Source organism: Triticum aestivum, chromosome 5A, assembly GCF_018294505.1.
Source record: "Triticum aestivum cultivar Chinese Spring chromosome 5A, IWGSC CS RefSeq v2.1, whole genome shotgun sequence".
NCBI classification, from domain to species: domain Eukaryota; kingdom Viridiplantae; phylum Streptophyta; class Magnoliopsida; order Poales; family Poaceae; genus Triticum; species Triticum aestivum.
In genome coordinates, this window is record NC_057806.1 from 49,985,298 (window position 1) to 50,009,737 (window position 24,440).

General features: G+C 45.3%; 2 protein-coding genes across 2 annotated transcripts; one reads left to right on the forward strand and one right to left on the reverse strand.

Annotated features, from left to right (window-relative positions):
• The first annotated feature begins 265 nt into the window (after positions 1–265).
• Positions 266–2,431, forward strand: LOC123106551 (CBS domain-containing protein CBSX3, mitochondrial). The gene is made up of 6 exons (XM_044528680.1): positions 266–342; positions 425–683; positions 778–859; positions 1,537–1,610; positions 1,707–1,767; positions 1,904–2,431. The coding sequence occupies exons 2-6, from the start codon at positions 426–428 to the stop codon at positions 2,044–2,046; spliced, it is 618 nt and encodes a 205-aa protein (XP_044384615.1). The 5' UTR covers positions 266–342; position 425; the 3' UTR covers positions 2,047–2,431.
• Positions 2,432–3,127: 696 nt separating this feature from the next.
• On the reverse strand, positions 3,128–7,272 carry LOC123102264 (homocysteine S-methyltransferase 3). The gene is made up of 7 exons (XM_044523563.1): positions 6,933–7,272; positions 5,153–5,209; positions 4,867–5,069; positions 4,658–4,787; positions 4,351–4,554; positions 4,090–4,161; positions 3,128–3,623 (listed from the first exon to the last, which is right to left on the reverse strand). Exons 1-7 carry the CDS (start codon positions 7,131–7,133, stop codon positions 3,471–3,473), a joined length of 1,020 nt encoding a protein of 339 aa, XP_044379498.1. The 5' UTR covers positions 7,134–7,272; the 3' UTR covers positions 3,128–3,470.
• Between the last annotated feature and the right edge of the window lie 17,168 nt (positions 7,273–24,440).

Sequence of the window (24,440 nt, forward strand, 5' to 3'; positions counted from 1 at the left end):
AAAGAAATACGTTTTTTTTTGCGGCGTTAGCCGAGGAGAAAATACACTGCCATTCAGCTGAAGAATATGAGCCTCTGCAAGGCAAAGTTACCTTCACGAAAGGAATGGAAGCAACATTAGAAATACCGAGGGTGTCACCTGAGTTATTCCTTGCTTCCCCCGGAATGACGAAGGTAAGCACCGGTTCTTGCGTTCCGGCCAGGCGGTAGGTCTGCATGATAAGAGACAACAATGTCGCCATGCATCCCATTCCTGAACTCACAACACAAACACCATCTTCACAGACCCATTCGATCCAAGGGGCTGCAGCCACCTGCAATCTTATTCAGCGAAACTGCCAAGGTATGTATGGTGTTCACTGAAACATTTCAGCAGAAATCGTAGGCAGAAATCGACAGACATCATGTAGTTCGAGCAGATACAGGATGCAGGGAATCGCCAAGGCGCTGAGCCAGCACGGGAAGCAGCTGAGGCTCGCCGTGCTGCAGCACATGAACAAGGGGATCTTCTCCTGGGCCACCCTCATCTCGCGCATTCAGAGCGAGTCCCCGGCCGTGATCATCCCTCACATGGGGCTGGAGAACATCACCGTCCGGGAGATCCTCAGGGCCAAAGGGGAGGCCCAGTCCAGGGCGGTCTACTGGTGCAGCACCACCCATCTGGTGCATGAGGCCGTCAAGCACGTGAGAAGAGTTTGCTGACTGCTTTCATCTTACTTCTGGATACAATGCTACTTCTGAATGACTGAATATCGATCGTGCTTAATTCAATCTGTAGATGACGGCCAATAATGTCGGGTCTCTAGTCGTGCTCAAGTCGGGGGACGACAAGCAGCTCGCAGGGATTGTAACTGAAAGAGGTAAAGCACAAATCACCTGGCCAATTGTGCGATTAACTGTCTATGATGACTGCTCCCTTCATTCATAATTACCAGAGGATGCTTTACAAACTTTTAGTCAAAAAATTCCCTCACAACTAATAATATATAGATAAAGTATTTAGTTAATGTAGCTAGGTGTAAATGGTAGATTTATCATGATACTAGTTCTGCTCTTTTCTTCATCTCTTATTCACAGACTAGTACAAAGAGAGTAGCTTAATGTTTGTGTGGAGACGATTGTGCTGCCCCCATCTTGGGATGTGCACTGATTGTACTGTAAAACGAATGTCCTCGGACGACTGTAACTGAACTTCTACCCTTTCAATGCAAACAAACTGAAAAATGTAACATGTTTTCAGACAGAGCACCACTTTCCAAATCTTATACTCTAGCTACTAACATCTGAAGATCAATCGTTTCTTCTATTCTTATCAGAAGGAATGTTAGGATTCAAAAAATGTTTTGATTCATGTGCCGGTCTAACAAGCACATCATTATGGGAAAAGAGCATGCCATGATATTCCGTAGAAACAGAAATCATGGTGTTATATAACCAGTTACAAAGGATTTCTTAGAAAGAAAGAAAAAAAAGACAGTTCGCAACACAACATGGACTAACCTTTCAAAATCTTGCAATTTATCCTCATCTGATACAGATTTCGCTCGGAAGATCCTCTTACCCGGGCGACCCTCAGAGGAAACAAGAGTTGAAGATATCATGACAGAAGAGGTGAATGGGCTTAAAGAAGAAAAACAAAAAACTGCAACAGACTGAATATCATCACACATTTCATTAGCCCTCATAATTTTCTTTACTGTGTTACAGAACAAGCTAATCACCGTGTCCAGCAATACCAATATTCTGCGTGCAATGGAGCTAATGACAGGTAATGGAACATTCTCTTGGTAAAGCATTTCACTATTTACGATCCTATCATCCGTGCACGCCACAAGTACTGTAACAAATTTTGATTTCTTTAGTTACTAATTTGTTGTATTTTTTGGATTTCTCTGCATTAACAGACGAGCACATTCGACATGTCCCAGTTTTTGACGAGAAGGTAGTTGGTATGATCTCCATTGGTGATGTGGTCAGAGCAATCGTGGACCAACAGCACCAAGAAGTGAAACAACTGAAGAAGTACATCACAGGGGATTATTATTAGCATGTAGCTCTGCTTCATGAAGAAATGTACAGAATATGCAATTATTCATAACATTAACCATGAATTATATCTTCACCCATACTGCCATTTGGAATGATTTAAAAAATTCCATGCTGATAAGTGATAAGCGAAGTAGGAAGCATACAAGATGCATGAGTCTTGTTTCAAAAGCGATCAAATCCGGACGTGCTTCTGCAAGAACCTGAAGTCTTCGCTGATGAATATCTTCAAGGAATTCAAGTGTCCCGGCTTCACCACAATGCCCACTAGTGACAAACGGATAAACAGAAGTGACTTTCCTGATGAGAAATGGGAAAACATGTGTATGTTAAGCAGTAAAATACCTGTAATCGGTGCCATCAGAAAGATTTGAGACTTCCTTTAATCACAAATTTCAAATCCATAATGTGTTTTGAGTGGCGTTTTTTAGTATCTTTTCATTGTGTTGGGTCCAAATATTCCAGCAGCCCAAAATCACAATGTCGAGAGCAATTTGTGAAGACTTGACAAGCCAATAATACTTCATCATAGAATGAGATGCATCTTCTCTTACCAGGAATGACTCCCAACAGGTAACTCTGTGAAAAATGAGCGGTTTTGCACCTTTTGTGGGGAAAAAAACAGTTTTAGTACTCTAAACTTTCACTTTTACAACACTGAGCTTTGTGTTTTCTCTCGGGCTGTGAAATGTGTTTTTCCATATAAAAAATTATGGCCATAACACAAAAAGAGTCAATCTGTACATGGTACAAACATTCCTACCTGAGAAATTTCACCCCACGGTTTCATCTAGGGAACACACGTCACGACTGTAAAAAAAAAGTGAAACAGCCAACAATATTGTTTGCGATTTTGTATATCAGTGATGAAAGAAATCCTCAGGAGAATTCATCATTTTCAGAGGGGAATACATACATAGTAGTTGAGATAAAACCTACAGTGCACTACAGGAAACAGGGTATACATAAGGCAGCACTACTCCCTCTGTTCGGAATTACTTGCCTCGAAAATGGATGTATCTAGATGTATTTTAGTTCTAGATACATCCATTTTCGAGACAAGTAATTCTGAACGGAGGGAGTAGTACACAACAGCATAGCAGCTTATTGCAGGTTAATATCTCCATAACAACTCTGAATCTGTATCACATACATTGCCTCAAACTCTCTTAATAGCTAATAAGGGGTCGTGAACCTTCGATCGTTTCGCTCGCTCCTCAGTACAACTTCACTATTACTGCTTGCTAATCCTTGACTGGTTGTACCTCCATGTAGGCCGACTTGAGAACTAAGAAGTACACCACCATTTCACAAATGTAAGTGCACAGGTATCTCATTTTGTAGAACATCGCAGAGCTATTACTAAATCTCCAGGACATGTTGACAACGTAACACCAGGAGCAAGCCGTCTGAAGGAGTACAACTCTATGCCGCCGGGTAGTATTGGTTAAGGGATCTAGTTATTGCCCTGATGGTGTTTGGAGTTGTCCTGCAGCAGCCCCCAATAAGGGCAGCCCCATCTTTGCACCACTCACCTACATAAGAAACGAAATCGCCGTCTGACACACCAGTGGATTCCTGCACACCAAATGAAGCATATCATTAGTGTTTCGAGTTCTAGAACAATCTCAGGTGTACTTTTTTATTAGTAGGACAGGCTAGAAGGTGGCCTCTACACATAAGTTTTGGCTGCTAACCAAAGGGAGATGAGAATGGCCGCCAGAAATAATTCAGAGGTAATAAAAAACGAATAAGATATTGTATTACTTTTTATATTATGTCTCCCTCAGAAAAACTGGCCTGGTAGTGTGGTTTTTTCTTGCACTTTGGTGAGCAAATATCTAATCGTTGTGGATGTTCATCTATCCTATTTACATTAACATTTCTACCTATACCTAAGGTTGAGCAGGAAAATGGAAAACAAAAGGAATAGAAAATATCCAAAGAAACTAGAGTTAGGTATTTGATTGATGGTTTTTTTGTGTTCAGAAGAATAAGATGGTTGCTATCAAAAACAGGTGTAAATGGATTGAGATAAACTTACCACCCACTCCTTTTTCTCAGCATCGTATCTTTCTCCACTGTTGGGGTATATCAGAATTGGCTTGTCTGTGACCTGTGGCAATGGAGCACAACACAGATAGTCACAACAAAGAAAATTACTGCTGCTCAGCAGTTAGCATGGTAAGACATTATTTGTATAATCAAAACATGGGCATTCGCATTTCATGGAACATGCAAAAGGATGGAATGGAAGCCTAACTTGCATTTGTTTACAATTAAAAGGAATGTAAAATGATCTTACCTTCCGAATGGAGAGTATCAAGCTATGAATAAATCTTGGAGGTGTGCAGTTTATGCCAACTGCACCAACCTTTGCACATTCATTAGCAATTTTAGCACATTCGATTAATGAGTCTCCACTCACAACATTAACTCCATCTTTTGAGTTGAAGGAAAACCATGAAGGGATATTTATGTTGCATTCCTCAAGAAGTTCAACATATGCCTACAAGATACATCACGAGCAAACCATCAGATACTATTTCGTAAGAGTGTACTGTAAAATTTGAGGTAGCATATCCTTGTGCGATCAGTAAAGTTCAGCATACCTGAGCTTCCAATTTGTTAGGGATTGTTTCAAAAGCAATCAAATCAGGACGTGCTTCTGCAAGAACCTGAAGTCTCCGCCGATGAAAATCTTTCAGGAATTCTAGTGTCCCAGCTTCACCGTAATCCCCACTAGTAACAACCGGATAAAGAGAAGTGATTTTCCAGAAGTAAAATGGAAAAACATGTACTATGTTAAGTAGTAAAATACCTGTACTCAGAGCCATCAGCAAGATAAGCCCCATAACTTCCTATGGAAGCAGCAACCAGAATAGGACGCAAGGCAGTGGATTGATCTGGATGTTGCTTCAGAAACATCTCACGTGCTTCATGTGCAATCTCAACACCCTTTGTTAGTAAATTTTCACCTTGTTCTTTCGAAAATCCCTTGGACTCAAACCCTTGAATGGTAGCCTGCAACATCAAATTTGAATATCAGTGTGATCATAAATGTCACGGAAACATAAAACAGGAAGAGTGAAACTGTATTTTCGAACCTGATAAGATGCAGTAATTATAATGTTTGCACCTGCTTCTATGTAGTCTAAGTGGACCTGTATCATACACATACCAAGATTAGCATGCTATGTCAATCTGTAAACGGCTATACATGCGGAAGAACAATTGTTCGATGAGCTGCAATTATTAGGTAATTGCAACAAAGAACAATGTGAATAACTCATAAACACAAGAAACCCAACAGAGTTAGCTACTACAGTGAATTCAAGCATATTCCGGTTTTTCTTTGCAGGTTGCACCTAACAGTAACTACATATTTCACCAATAGATTTACGCAGACTAGTCTGCAGTTAAGTATTAACATCGGAAATCACCTGGATGCCTGTATCCAGTATACACATGGCAGGTCAAACATAGGTCCTAAATCTCAAGAATCCAGGACTGATCCTAGCGCTACAGCAAAAACTATTTGCCCAGATCAGAATGGTGCATTTGCATGATGCTCCCAGTGTGGCTTCAAGATGGGTCCAACAAAGCCAGATTCAAAAATCAAAATAATATCAGGCTCGACAGGGAGTGGCCCTAAACTCCAGGCTGAGGCCATGCTTGAAGTTCTCAAGTCTAGACTGGATAATAAGGACTTCATTATACTAAATTTTAACAATGACCAGGCTTCATTCTAGAATGGTTGGAGTAATTATTATTTTGTGTCATGTCGAGATACTCGGAATAAATTTGGCATGTGGCATAAGCTTTGTTCCCGATTCCATCCGGTGGTGCTATCTTTCATCCGGTACTGACACTTTATTCTAAAACACATAAACCATCTTTTGTACACTAGTAAAGCACTGTTGCATGATGTTTCCAGAGCGGTTTCAAGATGGGTCCAACAAAGCCAGGTTCAAAAATTCAAATAATATCAGACCCGATAGAGAGTGGCCCTAAACTCTAGGCTGAGGACATGCTAGAAGTTCTAGAATAGCTGGAATACATTTTTATGTGTGGATAATACTCAGAATAAATTGGGCATGTGAATAAAGCTTTGTTCCTGATTCCTGAATGGTATGAGGTTCGCGGTAATGTTGGTAGCTGGCACGTAATTTATTCTAAAACACTAGAACATCTTTTGTACACTTGAAGCTTGCATCCAGTCATGTCGTTCAGATGCTCATCATAACTGTAGCATGACAGTGCATAGAAGTGGACGCACGCAAAAAATAACTGATTCTCCTCTCTTTTGGGGGTCATTACCTGCCAAGAGCATAACAAAGAAAGAAAAACGAATCCTCCTTTGCGTAAACATATGCTAGCATCGCGTGAGGTGCTACTGCCCTGTTCATGATGCAGCACACTAGTACCTTATTATTCTAATGGGGCCGTGGGGCACTTCCAGCAACCCTGGAGGAAGATCGGAACATTTTCCAACCACCTTGTAAGCTAGTGACCCATAATGTTGACTTGCTCGGCTGAGCTGATTGTTAATGGCTCCGCATCTAAAAAATTTACTACCGTGTTAGTAGATTTTAGGAACCCGGCCTCACCAAGAATCATGGTGGGCACCGCCATTTCTTTCTACTCCAACAAGTATTCTGAATCGTGTAGAGAACAGCAGGCAAAGATCAAAATGATAGAAGAAAACTGGTGAATCCTAAGAACTACTCCCTCCGTCCCAAAAGTGTCAAAAAAACGTCTTACATTTTGGGACGGAGGGAGTAATAATCAGCCAAAAGAAAACAGAATCGCCGAACTGGCAAGCCTAAGGTGGCGGTGTGCAGAGTACATGAGAGTACACGAGGTGTTCGGGCGGCGGCGGCTTGCCTTGCGGATGAGGTGCGGGGAGGAGAGGATGCACTTGGCGCTCCAGAGCGGGTCGTTGAGGTCGGCGCCGTGGGCCTCGAGCTCCGTGGCCAGCCCGCCGTCCAGTACCAGCCTCCCGCCGCCGGCCTCCACCCACCGCCGCACCGCCGCGCCCGCGGCCCCCTCCTCCGCGCCGCCTCCTCCTCCGCTCTTCACCACCATCCTCTTCTTCCTGCTACAGTGGAGTGTACTAGGTTTGGGAATGGGGATTTTTGGATTTTGCGTGCGGCGTTGGGGAGGATTTATAGCGGGGAGAGAACGGTGGGACGGAGGGAGGGAGAAGAGAACCCCACAGCTGCAAAGGAGGCGAGGAGAGGATGGTGACACGGCAGAGAGAGTTTTTAGGTCATCCTACCCTACCCTATCTTACATGAGTTTCTCCTATCCAAGTAAACATGCCACGTGATCTTGTCATCACCGGGCTTGGCTTACTTTCTTTTCAAGCACCACACTAGGGTGTACGCCAAATAGCGATGCCAAACGTAAATTTGTCATTTGATAATGTTGTCCAACTCTATAATACCGGCGTTAAGGCTAAATAATTTGAAACTAGATAAATTATCCTTTTTTGCGGTGATTTTGCGGTGAAACCAGAGAAATTATCTAATCTGATGTCAAATTGGTTGGACGAGTAGAAAATGTAACATGTTCTCCGTCTCCTATCTCTCGTACCATGGCACAGATGCGGGAGCCAAGCAAAATGGAGCCAATGGACGGATGCCAGGAACCGCAGGAACGGCGGTATAACCATATGCTAAGGCACAATGATATCGTTGTTGGGCTTGGAGAAGACGCGGGGAGTATGGCATCATTGGCGTCGCTCGCCCTAAGGCTTGAGCAAATCTAGGGGGTGTCATGGCTTTCCTCCAAAGTTGCAAAATAATCAGTCTTCCGGGCTTCGTCTCTCCTCATGTTCATCCGTCGGGACGGATTAGACGTAGGTCCGGCGTAGATTCCTGCCAGCTCCTCAGGGCGGTGAGATTAGGGTTTCTCATCGTGCATACGCGCCGGCAAATTTTTTGTTAAGTTCTTTAAATTGATTCAAGGGTTCAATTGTTATCATGAGTCTTTAAAATAAATTGTTATCATGTTATGCCTTCAATGAAAAATGTTTCACTCAATTAAGGCGATAATCAATCTTGTTAGCCCCTGGTCACAAATGAACCAAAAATATGTACCAACCTAGTGGGTTGATTCCACATAAGTAACATTACCATCTGAGTTACTCTCAGTTTGCTCATACAACGACTATTATCATATTAAGGTTCTTCTACATTAGGTAAAGAAAAAAAATCCATTTTAATACCCTGAAAAAAGTTGATGGTTCACATAACCTCCTGATCTTTTTTTTTGGTTCCTTTACGCTGACATGGACATAGTCAAAGGCAGTATTTGGCCTGCGGATGGGTCCCTCTCAGCTAGACACTCTCATTGACGGTTGGGCCCGGTCAACGCTGACTGAGCCAAGTAAAATATGACACATTGGGCCCACATCTTTCCTGTAATTTAGCCCTAACTGCGTCATCAACAGAAGGGGGCCCACATGTCAATGTCTCAGACTAACCCTAGTCAACCTAATAAACTAATGATGGGCGCGGTCCTGCTCTTAGGTCGCCGGCGTGGAGGGCTTCAGCGGCGGCTCATCGGTGCGGTCGTGCTCAAGTGCATCCCTGCGCAGAGGAGGCCGGGGCGGCGGTCAAGGCGGCGGAGGTCATGGCCTCTTGTCGACCAAAGGCAGCAAGGGCCGGCCATGGATGTGGAGGTGGCTGCGCTGCAGCGATGCAGGCGACGCGAGGAGGCGAGGGACGACCATATTCGAGGGTGGCCAGCCATGGGTGTGGATGTGGAAGCAAGGGTCGGCCATGGATGTGGAGGTGGCGGCGCTGCAGCGATGCAGGCGATGCGGGGAGGCGAGGGACAGCCAGATCCGAGGGTGGCAGCCCCATCTGATCTGGTTCCGGCCAGATCCAGACTCCAGCGATGGTGTGGGGATGGTACGACGACGAGCTTGTTTTGGCGGCGTGACCTGTACCTGAGAGAGAGATACGAGGGAAGAGAGAGGGAGAGGAAGGAGAAGCAGGGTGCTCGGGGGTGGCGGCCTGGAACTCCAGCCGTCACCGATGTCGGCCGGAGGCGGCGATGCTCGGGAAGGCAGGCGAGGACAAAACCCGGTCCACCTAAGGAAGGCCCACTCACAGGTCAAAACCACCATTAACCGTTGCCACGTCAGCGCCAAGATGAGTCAAAACCATTCAGGGATTGATTTTATCTGGTATAGGATTGTTTAGGGGGTGAAGGGAGCAGAAATAAAGATCAGGGGTTATGTGAACCACCAACTTTTTTCAGATAGTAAAGTGGACTTTTTTCTTAAAAAAAATAGCTGATAAACAGTTGGTGTAGCCCACTATACAAAAGAAAAATAGTCGATTCACAAATGGAAATTGTGTGCCAACCGTTCCTGACAATTAACAACAAGCTCCTCCTAGTTGGTACAGCTGTTTCTCACCTAGTGAAAAGGACGGCACTGGATATATTGCTTGTCTGAATACTTGTCTTGTTCTCTCTCCCCCTCTCTTTAAAAAGGAAATAAATCAATACTAGGTTTGTTGCGTTGCTTCTGGCTACCAACAACCATTCTTTTATGGTCTCGCCTATCCATATTTGTCATCGATCAGCACCTTGCACAGATTTCATGCCCCAGTGCTACATTACACCACAACTGCCACCTGCCCGACTATATCATCCAAATACTTTCCGAATTACTCGTCGCAGAAATGGATGTATCTAGATGTATTTCTAGATACATCCATTTCTGCGATGAATAATTTGAAACAGAAGAAGTACTTACTAGGAAAATGGATAAGAACGGATGTATGTAGAACTAAAATATTTCTAGATACATTTATTTTTTCGACAAGTATTTTTAAACAGAGGAAGTATTATCGTGCGTACTACGTGCGTGTTCCTCCAAAGATTCCTTAGAAAAATAAGTATCGTAGCACTGTCAAAAGATTCACAGATTCACATGGATTCCAAGCGACTCCACCGGCGGTGACACGCCCGCCCACTGTGTTGTCTGTTGTTGTGTGTGCGGTAGGAGAAACGGCACTGTCGGTCGGTGTCGTCGTACCAAAAACTCACTTTTTTACGGAGCACCGCAGAATAGATCGCCGGCCGCCATGAGTGGAGGAGCATGGGTGGACGGGGACGTATCGAAACCGACGGAAGTGTGTGATAAGATGAGCTCCCTGACGCGGAAACCGGCTGCTTATACACAAGAGGAAGGTGAAGGACGTGACGCGCCACGTTCATTGTACCTGGACGCGGACGCGGCCACGGTTGCGCCTTTATTTTTATTTCAGGTCTAGATCGACCGAGAAGTTTATTTTCGAGTCTGGGGGAGGGAGACGAGTCCGTTCATTGTGCATGCTTGTTTTGGAAGAGACGGCGGCGCTACGTACGTACACAGGTTGCCCGGGGGAAAACCCTATCCGCCGTCCCTCGAGTCTCCTCCTCCTCTCTCCCTCCTCGCCGCCGTCCACAGTGCCGTCCGGCGAAGCCTGGCCGGCTGGGCGGCGGCGGGGCTTCACTCCATCCTCTTCGTCTTGGCTGGCGCGGGACAGCGGGATTCAGAGAAACGCCGGGCGAACGTGGGGTCCGGCGGCGCGGCGGGCGGGTCTCCCATCGGCGTCGTGCGCGGCGCGGCGGTGGCGACCTGCGTGTCGTGAGGTGGTGGCTGCGTTGGCCTGACCGGTGGTCGCGGGTGCCGCCGGATCCAGATCGGATCCATCTGGATCCTATCTTCGGACTCTGTCGGCCGCCGCGGGGTGGTAATGATCGTCGCTGGCCACGTCGGATCGTTGGATTCGACGTCTGGAGATCTACAAGGAGTTCTTCTCGATCCTCCTTTCTGGTGGGTTGAGCCCCATGGCTTTTTTATCTTCGCGGGTTTCGGATCGTGGCTTGCCGGATCCGGAGTACACGGAGGTTTGGTGGCATAGGATGGGAACCGAAGGAAACTTTGGTCGGCGTGTTCGGCCCGGCATCGGCGAAGTCAGTTGACGCCGTTACCCTTCCTGGAGGCGAAGCCGAGGTCCTCCCTATCCACTCCTGAACCCCTCCTAGACGAAAGTCCAAAATTCAGTCTGGATTGGGCGGCGGCGGCGTCCTGTGCATCGTATCCTCCATGGAGGCGCCATCTTGGGAGGAGTTGTTCGGGAGAGAGATGTTGTGGATGGTGGGCTCCGAGTAGCTCCAGCAGTGGCGATGGTGCGGAGGTTGCTAGGTGGTGTGGCGTTGTATCTACCGCGTCATTAGCGACGAGTGTTGGCGGCATGGTGCAGCTGCATTTCGATGACGGATGCGGCTGGATGGACGAGCGCAGGGTGGTCGAGCTATCTGGCGCCATGGTGGCGTCGACGGCAGGCCTGGCAAGGTCTGTGCGTCAGTGCTTGCTCTGGAGATGGATGGGTGGAAGAAGACGGCGGCAGCCTCGGTGAGTGCGTCGGACCGGTGTGTGACCTAGTCCCGGTATGTGGCTAGGATGGGGCATCCGACATTAGATGTTAGGATTTGGTGCGATGTCTGTTTGGTATTAGGCTCGGACATTCGGCACCACTGCATCAAGGGGATAGGAGTAGCGACAGATATTGCCTAGATTGTAGCTTCAAACTCATTGATGTACTACTTTGTAAGGTCTTTTGTGCTTAATAATTAATAAAATGGTCGTATGCATTGTCGAGATGCAGAGATCGGAGGTGCATCCTCCTTTTAAAAAAAAACACAGGTTGCCAATTTTCAGGGGCATCCTTTGCTCAATGTATGCGCGTACGAGTTGTCTGTGCAATCCAACCGGCCAAGCCTGGTAGTGCTCTCTAATAATCTTGGGATGGAGCCTCGTCGTTATCTTGCCTGCCCGCAATCAGTCCTATCCAACTTGATCACAACAATTATGTGGCATCTTGCGAACCAGTGGCGGAGCTAGCAAATTGTTGAAGCCTGGGCACGACGCAAACTAAAATTTACTTTGGTCTATCAACACCAGAAGTATCATATATTTAGGTAAACATCATGTGTAATATGCACACTAATATTTCATACATCATATCAATAAATTAAAACATGAGATACAATTTACCAAATAAAATTCCAATCTCCGATGTTCATCCTCGTGCACAGATGAGAATCTACAAGATACAACTCATTATCAAATAATTAAATTTCCATTGAATTGAAGTGCAAAAAAAGAGAATTTACAAGATACAACACATTACCAGATTATAGAATTTTCATTGAATTGAAGTGCCGATCGTGACTAATACAAGCACCATCCGCCGGAGCCGAAGTGGAATTTATACAAGGGGCTGCCGCTTTGACTTTCGCGCTTAGCCTGATTAGGCCCAGGTGTGCATCATCTCTTGCGGTCTTGCTGACCGCCAGTGCTCCGTCAGTCCACCTCGCCGATCGCCGTCTTTAACTGCCAGAGTTGCTAGGGCACGTCGTGCGGCGTGGCGCACAGATGAATAGGCGTGCGAGGTAGCCGCCCAGGCGAGGCGAGCGATGAGGCCACCGGCCTCCTGATCGATGACACGATCTGATTACCTATTATTATGGCCCATGTAGGGAAATTAATGAATGGGCCTTTGACGTGGGTAAGCCCAAGAGGCAAAAATAACGTTTAAAGTAGCCCAATTTGTGAACCAGATGTATTTTTTAGCATATATTGTACGTATTCACAGATTGTGACTCTGGCGCTTGGAAAATTAGCAGCGCTCGAGCCCGGGCACGTGCCCGGGGTGCCCGGACGGTATAATCGCCCCTGTTGCGAACTAACATGTGGTTGGATGGTTAGAGGGATTATGGTATCCTAGTCCATTAGGGTTTAAATCCTGATGCTCGCATTTATTCCTGACTCAGTTTTTCGGAGGTGCTCATAGGGATAAGGTGTGCATGTGTGCGTCTATAGAGGTGAATGTATGCGCGTGTATATAAGCGCTTGCGTCTGTACTGTGTTAAAAAGATTATGTGGCACCTTATCATTTTTTTAAACAGAGGCAAAAATTGGTCTCATTTTTTATTTAAGTAGAAGAGAGTTTTCTAGTTAATTAAAAAAGGAATGAAAGCCGATATAAATAAATCACATGTGCAGTACTCGCAAAGCGTGAGATCAATAACCGCATGATTGACCCGACAATCATGCCCGACATATATCGGCTATAATCCCTTACATTTCTACATCGCAAAAGAACCACCAACGAGAACACCTTACCTGAAGACAACGAACACCGCCAAACTCGCGGTGACATGCACCATGAGGACGATCCAAATATCCAATTGATTGAGGACACTATATTATATAGCCACAGACGTCTTCCCTATAGCATCACATTTTTTGCCTCTGCTCTTAAAAGCCTTCTTCACCTTCTTGATTTTGTCTCTGGTACCATTCGTGGTCAATAGGCAAGCAATCATTTTGCCAGATCCAAGATTAGCCATCTCCAAGCTGGCGAGCAAGTCACACTTTTACGTGCATGGTGTCAACGAGCCGCACTTATCAACTTACTGTGCATCACTTCATTAATATACTAACTAAAATCTCGTGTTTTTCAAACACAAAGCGATCAGGGTTTCCTTGTCTTTCGCCGGCACCGTCGACAGTCTGCCTTGTCTCTAGTGGTACCAGGGCTTTGGAGATGCGGTGGACCTCGGTCCTTGCCGACAAGAGGGCCTTGCTTCATTTTTAGTTACAGTTTTTAATTTGGTTAGAGCAACTCCAATGGGCGACCTATTTCATCCGCCCGCGTCTGTTTGGGTCGGCGCGCACAAAAGTGACGGCCCAACGCGCCGACCCAAACGAACGCGCGCCCGTTTTTCGTCCGCGGGCGACCCATTTCAGGCCCAATTTTGAGCCGGATTTGCGTCGGCGCAGACACGAGACCAACGCGCGCACGCCTACTCCTCTCCCCGGGCCCGCCGGTCGGTGGCATCCACCAATATTCCCCTCATTTTTCCCAAAAATGCTCCCGCCCGCGCGCGCCCATGCCCCCCAACCAGCCATGGAGGACGCCATCGACCTCGACCTCGACGCCGCTGTCGGCCTCGCCTCCCTCGCCTCGTCCGGCGGCGTCGCCCCCTCCGGGAAAGGCAAGCCTCGTGCCCCGCGCAAGACCGCCGCCGCCCAAGCCGAAGAAGGCGCTGACGCCCGAACAATGGGCAAGAGAGTCGGCCAAGAGGAAGGGTGGGAGGCACGCCGCGGATGCGAGGGATGAGGCCGCCGCGCAGGCCGCCGCCGTCGCCGCCGCGTAGCAGGAGTTCACCAACGCCCGCGTCGCCGCGGCAACGAGGGAGGCGCTCTACATGCTAGGAGGGTAAACCCTAGCCAGCAGTGGCCAGCACCGGCTCGTCGGCGTTTCCTCGGATGGTGCTGCCCGACTCACCCCGTGCATCGACTTGCAACCCGGTCCCTGGCTTCCACGTCTACCCGCAGGTCTCCCGCCTCTTCGGGAGTGCTCACCCGACGTGAGCATGGTCGCACCTTCCACGCCCGCGCCCGCGCCCATCGACCTCAATGCCACCCGGGTGGTCGGTGGCTCGTCGTCTGGCGGCACGAGAAAACGCGCGGGCTCCCGGACGCCCGTAACCTGTTCGAGGAAATGCCATCCGCCGTCGACGAGGACTACATGCAAAACCTCATCTTCGAGGGTGGTGCGCCGGGTGCTGGCTACGATCCCGATGAGACACAAAGCCAGGACGGCCGCTGGGCGTTCATGCCGGCCGTTGGCTATGATCCCAATCAGGCGGCCTCCATGCGTGATCAGGTCAGCATCGACCTGGACGGCTTCCCCCTCGACCACAAGTTCCCGGAGGACTATGGGCTAGAGGAAGAGGATGAGTGCGACATCGAAGTGGAGCCTTTGTTCGAGGACGAGCTCGCCAACCAAACCGTCGATCCTAAGCCGAAGCGCAAGAGCAAGCGCACGAAGGCATACACAGCTGCCGAGGACAAGCTTCTTTGCGAGTGTTGACGAGACATTGGACAAGACCCAAAGACGTGCGCCGAGCAAAAGCATTTGACCTTTTGGACTCGTGTGCACCGCGAGTTTCATGAGCGCAAGAAGTTTCCACCTTACCAATTTGTAAGCACGCGCGGGTGGGTCTCCATTTCCAAGCGGTGGAGGGTGATCCAACAAGAGTGCAACAAGTTTTGCGCCACCCTTGAGAGCGTCAAGGACCGCCCCGTGAGCGGCATCGGTGTGCAAGACATGGTATGATAGCAAGCAAGCCGCCCTCTTTTGTGCCATTAAGATCATCCTTTTACGTCTCCATTTGCTATCACTTGCCCATATGCTTGCATGGAAACATTTTGTAGGCATTTCAAGCTTTGGAGGCATTCAAGGTTCAACACAATGGCAAGTGCTTCAACCTCTCCCATTGCTATCGGGTCATCAAGGACGAAGAGAAGTTCAAGGCACAAAATGCCGCACTCAAGGCACGTGGGGGAAGGGCGCCGTGGAGGATGTTGGGGAAGGCGAGCCGGCACGGTCGCGGGGGAAGACCAACTCCAAGAAGGAGGACAAGCGAGATGCGGCCACCAGTGCCTTGATCGCAAGCGTGGACGACATGATGAATAAGAAGGACTCAAGGGAGGAGGAGCGCCGACGTTTCAAGGTGGAGCAAATGGATGCTTTCATGGAGATCCAAAGGAGGAGGCTTGATCTTGATGCCGAGAAGCAAGCCAAGATGTTCGAGCTCGAAGCGGAGAAGCAAGCCAAGATGCTAGAGATCGAGGCCGTCAACGCCAAGACAAAGACGAAAGAAGTGGCTCTTGCAAGTATGATGACCGGGGTGGAGATCATGAAGGTGGATCTCAACGCCTTGTCGCCAAGGAAGAGGTCATGCTTCGAGAAGATGCAGGCCGACATGCTCAAGTTTGACGACGAGTGATCTATGGCGTCGAGGGCCATCTTTTTTGTATGCCGGCAGGTGTGCCGGCATGACCACGGGAGCTGCGATGGCGTGGTCGAACTCAAGTCCCATCATTTTTTGTGTGTTGGCATGTGTGCCGGCCGGCTGATGAGTGCGCCAGCATGAACTGTGGTATTTTCTGAAGCCGACATTGTATGCCGGCGCTGGCATCGCGCCGACATGAGACATGGCCGCTGACATGATCGGCCGCGGGCATTTTTTATTTAAAAGTTGAATGCGGACATGAAATGGATTGGCGCATTAGGCGCATTGCCGACCCAAATGTAAAACTGGGCGGGCGCCGGGCGGGCGGCCGACCCAAATGGACAAAAAGCGGACAAATGCGCCGTCTGTTTGGGTCGCCCCATTGGAGTTGCTCTTAGGGTTTATGTCTTGTCCAGGGAGGCGGCAGTAGCTTCCTGATGATGAACTAAGGTCATTCCCGTCCAACCACCATAACGGTAGTGCATTTAGCATCGTCGAAGGGCATATGAAGATGCTGGTCTTCGGTGAATCTGTCTGGATCCAATCTTCGTTCATGTGATGTCGGCTTGGACCCTTCCAAATCGATGATGGTCGCAGTTATGGTGCATTGGTCCTCTAAAATCCTCATCATCGAAGATAAGGGCCTGTTCTAGAACTCTCCAGCTCTCAACTTCACAAACTCCAGAATCAAAAAGCTGCAGAACGGTTTAGCTCCTGGAAGCTAAATTCACGAAGCTGATTCCGGCCGTAGTGCATTTTTGAGAAGCAACGAGAACCCAGCTCCACGTTTTACAGAATCTGGAGTTCCCTCTATTTACACGATGTTTGCCACCGCCAAAGAAAACGTTTCGCCTGAGCCCTTCGACGTACGCCCACGCTAGTGCATAGTACCGAGTCCTCCCACTCGATCTAATCGTTTTCCCTCTCCTGGGCTGCCTCCAGCCAGCCCAAAGGGGCGCCCAATGGGCTTTTTGCCTTCCAGCCGGGCTGCAGCGATGAGAGAAGCCAGCTTCGCTCCCGAACGGTTTTCGATCACTGGGTGAAGCGAGAAGCTCGCTCGAGAAGCTGAAGTTGCGGATTTGGTGGAGTTGGGAGAGTTTCAGAACAGGCCCAAGTGTGCCTCTTCTCCGATTCTGGAAAATGTGTCTTTGCCAAAAGCAAGGCAACAAGCCACCCGGTCTCTGTTAATCATATCCTCCGAAGCATCTACCTTGGTGCCCACCAATACCCTAAAGAAACAATTTAAAACCAAATCGCGGTTCCAAATGGATCTCTGATTTGTTTATGTGCTCATCACATGATCTGATCGTGCATCCACCAAGAGCTGCCGCAGCGACCATATATATATATGAGAAAATTCCCTATGTAACACTATTTTAAATGTTGTTTCCCTATTTAACACTGCAAAAAAAGTTCTTCCTTATATAACACCAACCTTAAATTTCTTTCCCTTTCGAACACTTCCGTTAGTTCCGTTAGCCTACACTGTTAAAATCGATTTTAACTAATGTCAGTTTTTATACTTGGACAAAATTGCCCTTGTCCATAAGCATGAGAAAATAGAAAAACAGAGGCCGAACCAGGGCTCTCTATTCTCTCCCGACCCGAGCTCTTCTCTTCCCCTTTCTCCCCAACCCTAGAGGCACATATTGATCTAGCTTGCAATTATGGGAACAGTATCCCATGCCTTGTTCAGTAAACCAGAAAGTTAGTTTTTTGCAAACAAACAAGAAAGATAGTACAATACTCTCTTTGTTCTAAAATAAGTGTCTCAACTTTGTACAAATATTTTCGATCTTTTCAAAGCCCAAAGAAAAAGTACAATAAGATATTAGCACTATCCGAGTGCGGACCTCCTATTTGGCGATCTGAGCACCAAATAGGGAGGAAAAGCGCACCCTCTGCTCCCCCGCATGCATTTTTTCGCAGGCCATGTGTGGGACAGGATGCCTTTTTTCATTTTCTTTTCTATTTTTTCTTCCTTAAACTAATTCAGGATTTAAAAAAAGTTCCCAATTTTAGAAATAGAAAGAAATCATAAAATGTTAGTGAGTTCAAAAAATGTTCATGATTTTAGTATTAGCCTATTAGGTTTGGGATTGGGGATTTTTGGATTTTGTGTGGGGCGTTGGTGAAGATTTTTAGTGGTGAAAGGACAGATGAGGGAGGGAGGAGAGAACCTTAGCTGCAAGGAGGCGAGGAGAGGTGTGTTCCACTGATGCTGACACGACAAAGAGGATATTTAGGTCATCCTCCCCTATCTTAAATGATTTTCTTGTATCCAAGTAAAAATGCCACGTGATCTAGTTATCATTGGATTTGGCTTACTTTAGGGCATGTACAATGATTGATAAGACAGTCTTATCTTAAGTCTTGCATGTAATTTAGAGATGACAAAAAAAATCTATAATGGATCCTTTCTTAGCCTTATCTTCAATAACTAGCTATTCCTAAAAATGTGGTGAGACATATTGTGCCAAGAGATCATCTCTTATCTTCTCTTAAATAAGAGAAGACAAGCCTTTTCTTATGAGTTCTCTCTCCTCCACCTCATCATTTATCCTACGTGTGATACGTCTCTAACGTATCTACTTTTTCTCACGCTTTTCCTCTTGTTTTGGACTTTAATTTGCAAGATTTGAATGAAACTAACCCCGGACTGACGCTGTTTTCAGCAGAACTACCATGGTGTTGTTTTGTGCAGAAATAAAAGTTCTTGAAATGAAACGAATTTTTTTGAGGATTTTTTATACCAATAATAAGAATTTCTGGAGTCAAGACCCACCAGAGAGGGGCCCTTGGGTGGGCACAACCCACCAGGGCGCACCCCCTCTCCTAGCGCGCCCAGGTGGGTCGTACCCACCTGGTGGCCCCACTGATGACCCCCCTGATACTATAAAATCACATTATTTCAAAAAAAACCAAGGAGAAAGAATTATTGTGATCCACGAGACGGAGCCGCCGCCAAGCCCTGTTCTTCCTCGGGAGGGCAGATCTAGAGTCCGTTTGGGGCTCCGGAGAGAGGGATCTTCGTTCTTCGTCATCACCAGCCCTTCTCCATCGCCAATTCCATGATGCTCCCCACCGGGAGTGAGTAATTCCTTCGTAGGCTCGCTGGTCGGTGAGGAGTTGGATGAGATTCATCATGAAATCGAGGTAGTTTTGTTAGGGCCTGATCCCTAGTATCCACTATGTTCTTAGATTGATATTGCTATGACTTTGCCATGCTTAATGCTTGTCACTTTGGGCCCGGGTGCCATGATTTCAGATCTGAACCGTTTATGAATTCATCATTATATCCATGTTTTAGATCCGATCTTGCAAGTTATAGTCACCTACTACGGTTATGATCCGGCAACCTCGGAGTGACAACAAACGGGCCCACTCCCAGTGATGACCATAGTTTGAGGAGTTCATGAATTCACTATGTGTTAATGCTTTGTTCCGGTTCTCTATTAAAAGGAGGCCTTAATATCCCTTAGTTTCCAATATGAACCCCGCTGCCACGGGAGGGTAGGACAAAAGATGTCATGCAAGTTCTTTTAATAAAGAACGTATGACTATTTATGGAATACATGCCTACATTATATCGATGAACTGGAACTAGTGTCGTATCGCCCTAGGTTATAACTGTCTCATGATGAATATCATCCAACAAGTCACCGATCCAATGCCTACGAATTTATCCTTATTGTTTCTGCTAAGTTACTACTGCTATCATCACTGTTACACTTGCTACAAATCACTGCTATCACTGTTACTATTACTGTTGCTACTGTCACTACTAACAAAACTATCAAACTACTTTGCTACTGATCACTTCGCCGCAGATAATTAATCTCTAGGTGTGGTTGAATTGACAACTCAGCTGCTAATACCTTCAAATATTCTTTGGCTCCCCTTGTGTCGAATTTATAAATTTGGGTTGAATACTCTACCCTCGAAAATGGTTGCGATCCCCTATACTTGTGGGTTATCAAGACCTTTTTCTGGCGCCGTTGCCGGGGAGCATAGCTATATTTGTTGAGTCACTTGGGATTATTATCATATTATCACTATGAAGAATCTGAGGGATCCAAAGACTAAGATTTATCCCTCTAAGATGAGGGGAGGTAAGGAACTGCCATCTAGTTCTGCTTTAGATTCACCTTCTGTTATGAGTAAACTTGCAACAACACCACATGCTATCAATTTTGATATGTCGCAAGTTATTGATGACGCTACTTCTACTATGAATGATGCTTATGATGATGCTAGTACCTTGCTTGATAATGATGATGTGCCACTTGGTGAATTTCTTGATAAACAAATTGCTAGAGTTATACAACATGATGTTGTTGAATCTGATGATGAGCTTGAAACTAAAACTCTTGAAACACCTACCAGAACTAGCCTTCCTAGATATGAATTGCCTAAGATACCGAAAGGTTATGTTATGAGTGAAGAAGCAACTAGAGATATTCTTGCTTGTAATGATAGAGATGATCTAGAGAAATTACTACAAAAGTATAAAGAAAAATATCTGAATGCTAGAATGAAATGTGATCCTAAGTTTGATACTTCACCTATCTTTATTGATGATAAGGATTATGAATTCTCTATCGACCCAGAGCTGATTACTCTGGTTGAATCTGATCCTTTCCATGGTTATGAAACTGAAACTGTTGTGGCACATCTTACTAAGTTGAATGATATAGCGACCCTTTTTACTCATGATAAGAAAAATCGCTATTACTTTATTCTCAAATTATTTCCTTTCTCATTAAAGGGTGATGCTAAAGCTTGGTACAATACTCTTGCTCCTGGTTGTGTGCATAGTCCCCAGGATATGATTTATTACTTCTCTGAAAAATATTTTCTTCCTCATATGAAACAAGCTGCCTTGCAGGAAATATTTAACTTTGTGCAAACTAAAGAAGAGAGTCTCCCACAAGATTGGGGGAGGCTTTTCCAGTTGCTTAATGCTTTGCCTGATCATCCTCTTAAGAAAAATTAAATACTAGATATCTTCTATAATGGACTAACCGATGCTTCTAGGGACTTCCTAGATAGTTGTGTTGGTTGTGTTTTCAGGGAACGAACTATTGCTCAAGCTAAAGAATTATTGAATAACATATTGAAAAATTATGATGATTGGACTATTCCTGAACCACTGCCTAAACCCACTCCGAAGAAGAGGGGTATATTATATCTCAGTCCTGAAGATATGCAAGAGGCAAAGAAATCTATGAAGGAAAAATGTATTAAAGCTGAGGATGTTAAAAATTTACCTCCTATTTGAAGAAATACAAGGGCTTAATACACCACCAATGCCTAAGGTGGTAGAGGTAAATTCTCTTATGAAGTTTATGAAAATGATAGTCCTCACAATATGCATCCTAGTCAATGCCTTTATGAGTTTGAAAACTATATTAGGAAACTATACCAGAAGCTGAAATCTCCACTATGCTTGCTAATTATACTTTTAAAGATGGAGTACCTAAAAAACTTGGAGATCCGGGAATACCAACTATACCTTGCTCTATCAAAAAGAATTATGTGAAAACTGCTTTGTGTGATTTATGAGCTGGTGTTAGTGTTATGCATGTCTCTTTATATAAAAGACTTGACTTGAATAAACTCACACCTACTGAAATTTCTTTGCAAATGGCTGACAAATCAACTGCCATACCTATCGGTATCTGTGAGGATGTGCCCGTTGTTGTTGCTAATGTTACTATTTTGACTGACTTTGTTATACTTGAGATGCCTGAGGACGACAACATGTTGATTATCCTTGGTAGACCCTTCTTGAATACTGCAGGGGCTGTTATAGATTGCAATAAAAGCAAGGTCACTTTTCATATCAATGGTAATGAACATACGGTGCACTTTCCGAAGAAACAATTCCAAGTGAATGGTATTAATGTTATTGAAAAATCTCCGACAATCACTATTGGAAGTTTTCAAATACCTCTACCTACTGCCAAAAAGAAATATGAAATACTTATTGTTGGGGAAATGCATATCCCCATTGAGGTAACTTAGTGATTTATGAAAGTTATTCGGTTTCATGCTAATTGAAAGTGGTTGTTAATAAGACTTGATCAACCTTATTAATGAATCATTTTTGAACGGTATGAAGTTGATGAATTTAGTAAGCACTACTTTCTGTCCCTACTTTTTATTCTCTGTTTTTATTAGTTAAATAAAATAAATGTCATGTTTTGTATGTTTTCTGAATTTCCCTTGTAATAAAAATTACCAAAAAAATAAAAGTTCTCAGAATGACCTGAAAATTTTATATGATTTTTCCTGAATATTTAAGAATTTTTTGTGCAAAAATAACCAGAGGGGGGTGCATTAGGTGGGCACAACCCACCTGGGCGTGCTAGCACCCCTTGGCGCGCCCTGGGGGGTTGTGGTCCCCACGTGGGCCCTCTCACTTATCTCTTTAGTCCACATTGTCACCTACCTCTAGAAAAAAAATCACTGTTGCTCTCTCTTCCGTGTTCTTGCGCATTTTGCTGCCAATTTCGATCTCTTTGCTCGAAGCTCCATTTCCCAAACTGTTTCGGGAGATTTTTGCTTGGTATGTGACTCCACCATTTGTCCAATTAGTTTTTGTTTTAGTGGTTTATACTTTGAATAATTAGCTACTCTTGGTGCTACTGTAGATGTGCTTGCATGTTGAATTCTTAGCGTTCTAAGTAGTTTGAATGCTTGCTATGGCCTCTATATATCCCTATGAGTAGTTGCTATCAATCTTACAAAGTTTTGTTGACAAATTTTTGTCACTCCAAAATTTTTATTTTCAGAAAATTGTACGCGGACTTGATGAACCTATTTGGAAGGAGTTCTTCGAGGAGACGATCCTTGGGGGCATCCTCTAGTGACAGTTCTGCCTGCCGGTCTTACGTTGAACCAAGTGAAAGTTCCACGCGAGATGCAGCCACCAAAACATGCGTATGGCCTTGCGATGAGTATATGATGCAGGTGGGAATCAAAGAGGAATTTGAGCAATATGTTCATAATGCCGGTCTCGGTCCCTACCTCTTAGATAAGTGTGAACAACGCCATCTTCTCACTGAATCATTTGTCAAAGGATTTAAATATTTTCCATGTGAGTCTAGGGTGTCGTTTATGCTTTATAATGAACCATTTACTATTCCACTAGAAAATTTTTCTCACCATTGCAAACTTCCATTTTGGGGTTCGCTTGATGAGCCAGCAAAGGCTGAGTATGAGACCTTCTTGACTAGCCTTTGTTATGGTGAAAATAGGGAGTAAGGCAAGGAAGAATAAAGAGCATTCACTTTCTCGCAATTCAGTACCTTGCATTATTTAATGGGAAATGCATAGTAGGCAAGCAAGACTGTAGCATACTTTGTTCACCAGACTTGAGCCTCATTCAAACCGTTCTCACTGGTGAAAGGAATTACAACCTTGGAGCGATTGTTGCACGTAGACTTCAGCATAACGCCAGAAGTGGCTGGTTCTATGGTGGAATTTGTGCCACACATTTAGCACGAGGACTGGGTATTTCACCTTTGCCCTTTGACCCTATCCTACCCACTCGATATTTAGATTTTGATGCCTTAAAGGAGCATAAGATTCTCAAGGGAAGGGCTGATAACTTCACTTATAATTTGTTGTTTAACCAATCACATGTTGTGGACACATATTTGCCTGCGCCTTCTCTCTTTGGTTATCACATCAAGGAAAGAAATTTTGTTCTTGAGAGCGAGGCCCGAGCTCACAACGCAATAGTGTTAGCGGCACGGCGTGCTAAGGCCCCCCCGAGAGCCTCTGTGAGCTACCACGCCGACTACTACCCTCCAGGCTACTGATTCACTACCAACCTAGGCCAAAAGCCTAAGCTTGGGGGAGTACGTGTTTCTCACCGACATTATATTCGTGTTCACATATCATTCCATTTGTCGGTGTTCACACTTTTTCATTGTATCATCCATGCTTAGATTTATTTTCTTACTTTCTTCTTGCGTGTTTGAAAAACTTTAGAAAAACCAAAAAAATTTAGTTGTAGTAATTTACTTTCTATGCATGCTTAGTAGTAGTACTAAAAAGAAAATCCAAAAAGATTTCCTTGTTCTTCTTTTGCTTGTTGGGAGCTTTCCCGTGTGAATAGTTTTTATCATTTTTTCTTATTATTTGCTTGTTGAAGAAAAACCAAAAACTTCAAAAATATTTCAGTGTGTTTCTCTGAATTTCTTTTCTTTTATTCGAGTTGTACCGAGGAGAAGACCACGATGAAAATGTTGAGTGGCTCTCATTTGAATAACTGTTGAACTAATAAGAGTCCATTTTACCTTGTCTTCTCCTGTTGAATAAAATGTTTTGCAGATTCCAACTTAGTCCATGGCACTCTTGCACTATTATTATTTTCATATCATTCGGTCGTGCAAGTGAAAGGCAATAATGACGAAATTCGATGAGCTGGCCGTGGCAAAGAGAAACTGGTATGAACTCAACTTGTCTTGTCTGTGTAAATATGTTTAACCTAGTGCCCATGCTTCAGCC

Excerpts from the sequence above, each read along its gene's own strand:
- LOC123106551 (XM_044528680.1), top strand. The coding sequence starts at position 426 with ATGCAGGGAATCGCCAAGGCGCTGAGCCAGCACGGGAAGCAGCTGAGG. Across the intron at positions 860-1,536 it reads AGGGATTGTAACTGAAAGAG|ATTTCGCTCGGAAGATCCTC; the intron begins GTAAAGCACAAA and ends CATCTGATACAG. Across the intron at positions 1,611-1,706 it reads AAGATATCATGACAGAAGAG|AACAAGCTAATCACCGTGTC; the intron begins GTGAATGGGCTT and ends ACTGTGTTACAG.
- LOC123102264 (XM_044523563.1), bottom strand. The coding sequence starts at position 7,133 with ATGGTGGTGAAGAGCGGAGGAGGAGGCGGCGCGGAGGAGGGGGCCGCG. Across the intron at positions 5,070-5,152 it reads TAATTACTGCATCTTATCAG|GCTACCATTCAAGGGTTTGA; the intron begins GTTCGAAAATAC and ends TTGATGTTGCAG. Across the intron at positions 4,788-4,866 it reads GCTGATGGCTCTGAGTACAG|TGGGGATTACGGTGAAGCTG; the intron begins GTATTTTACTAC and ends GGTTGTTACTAG.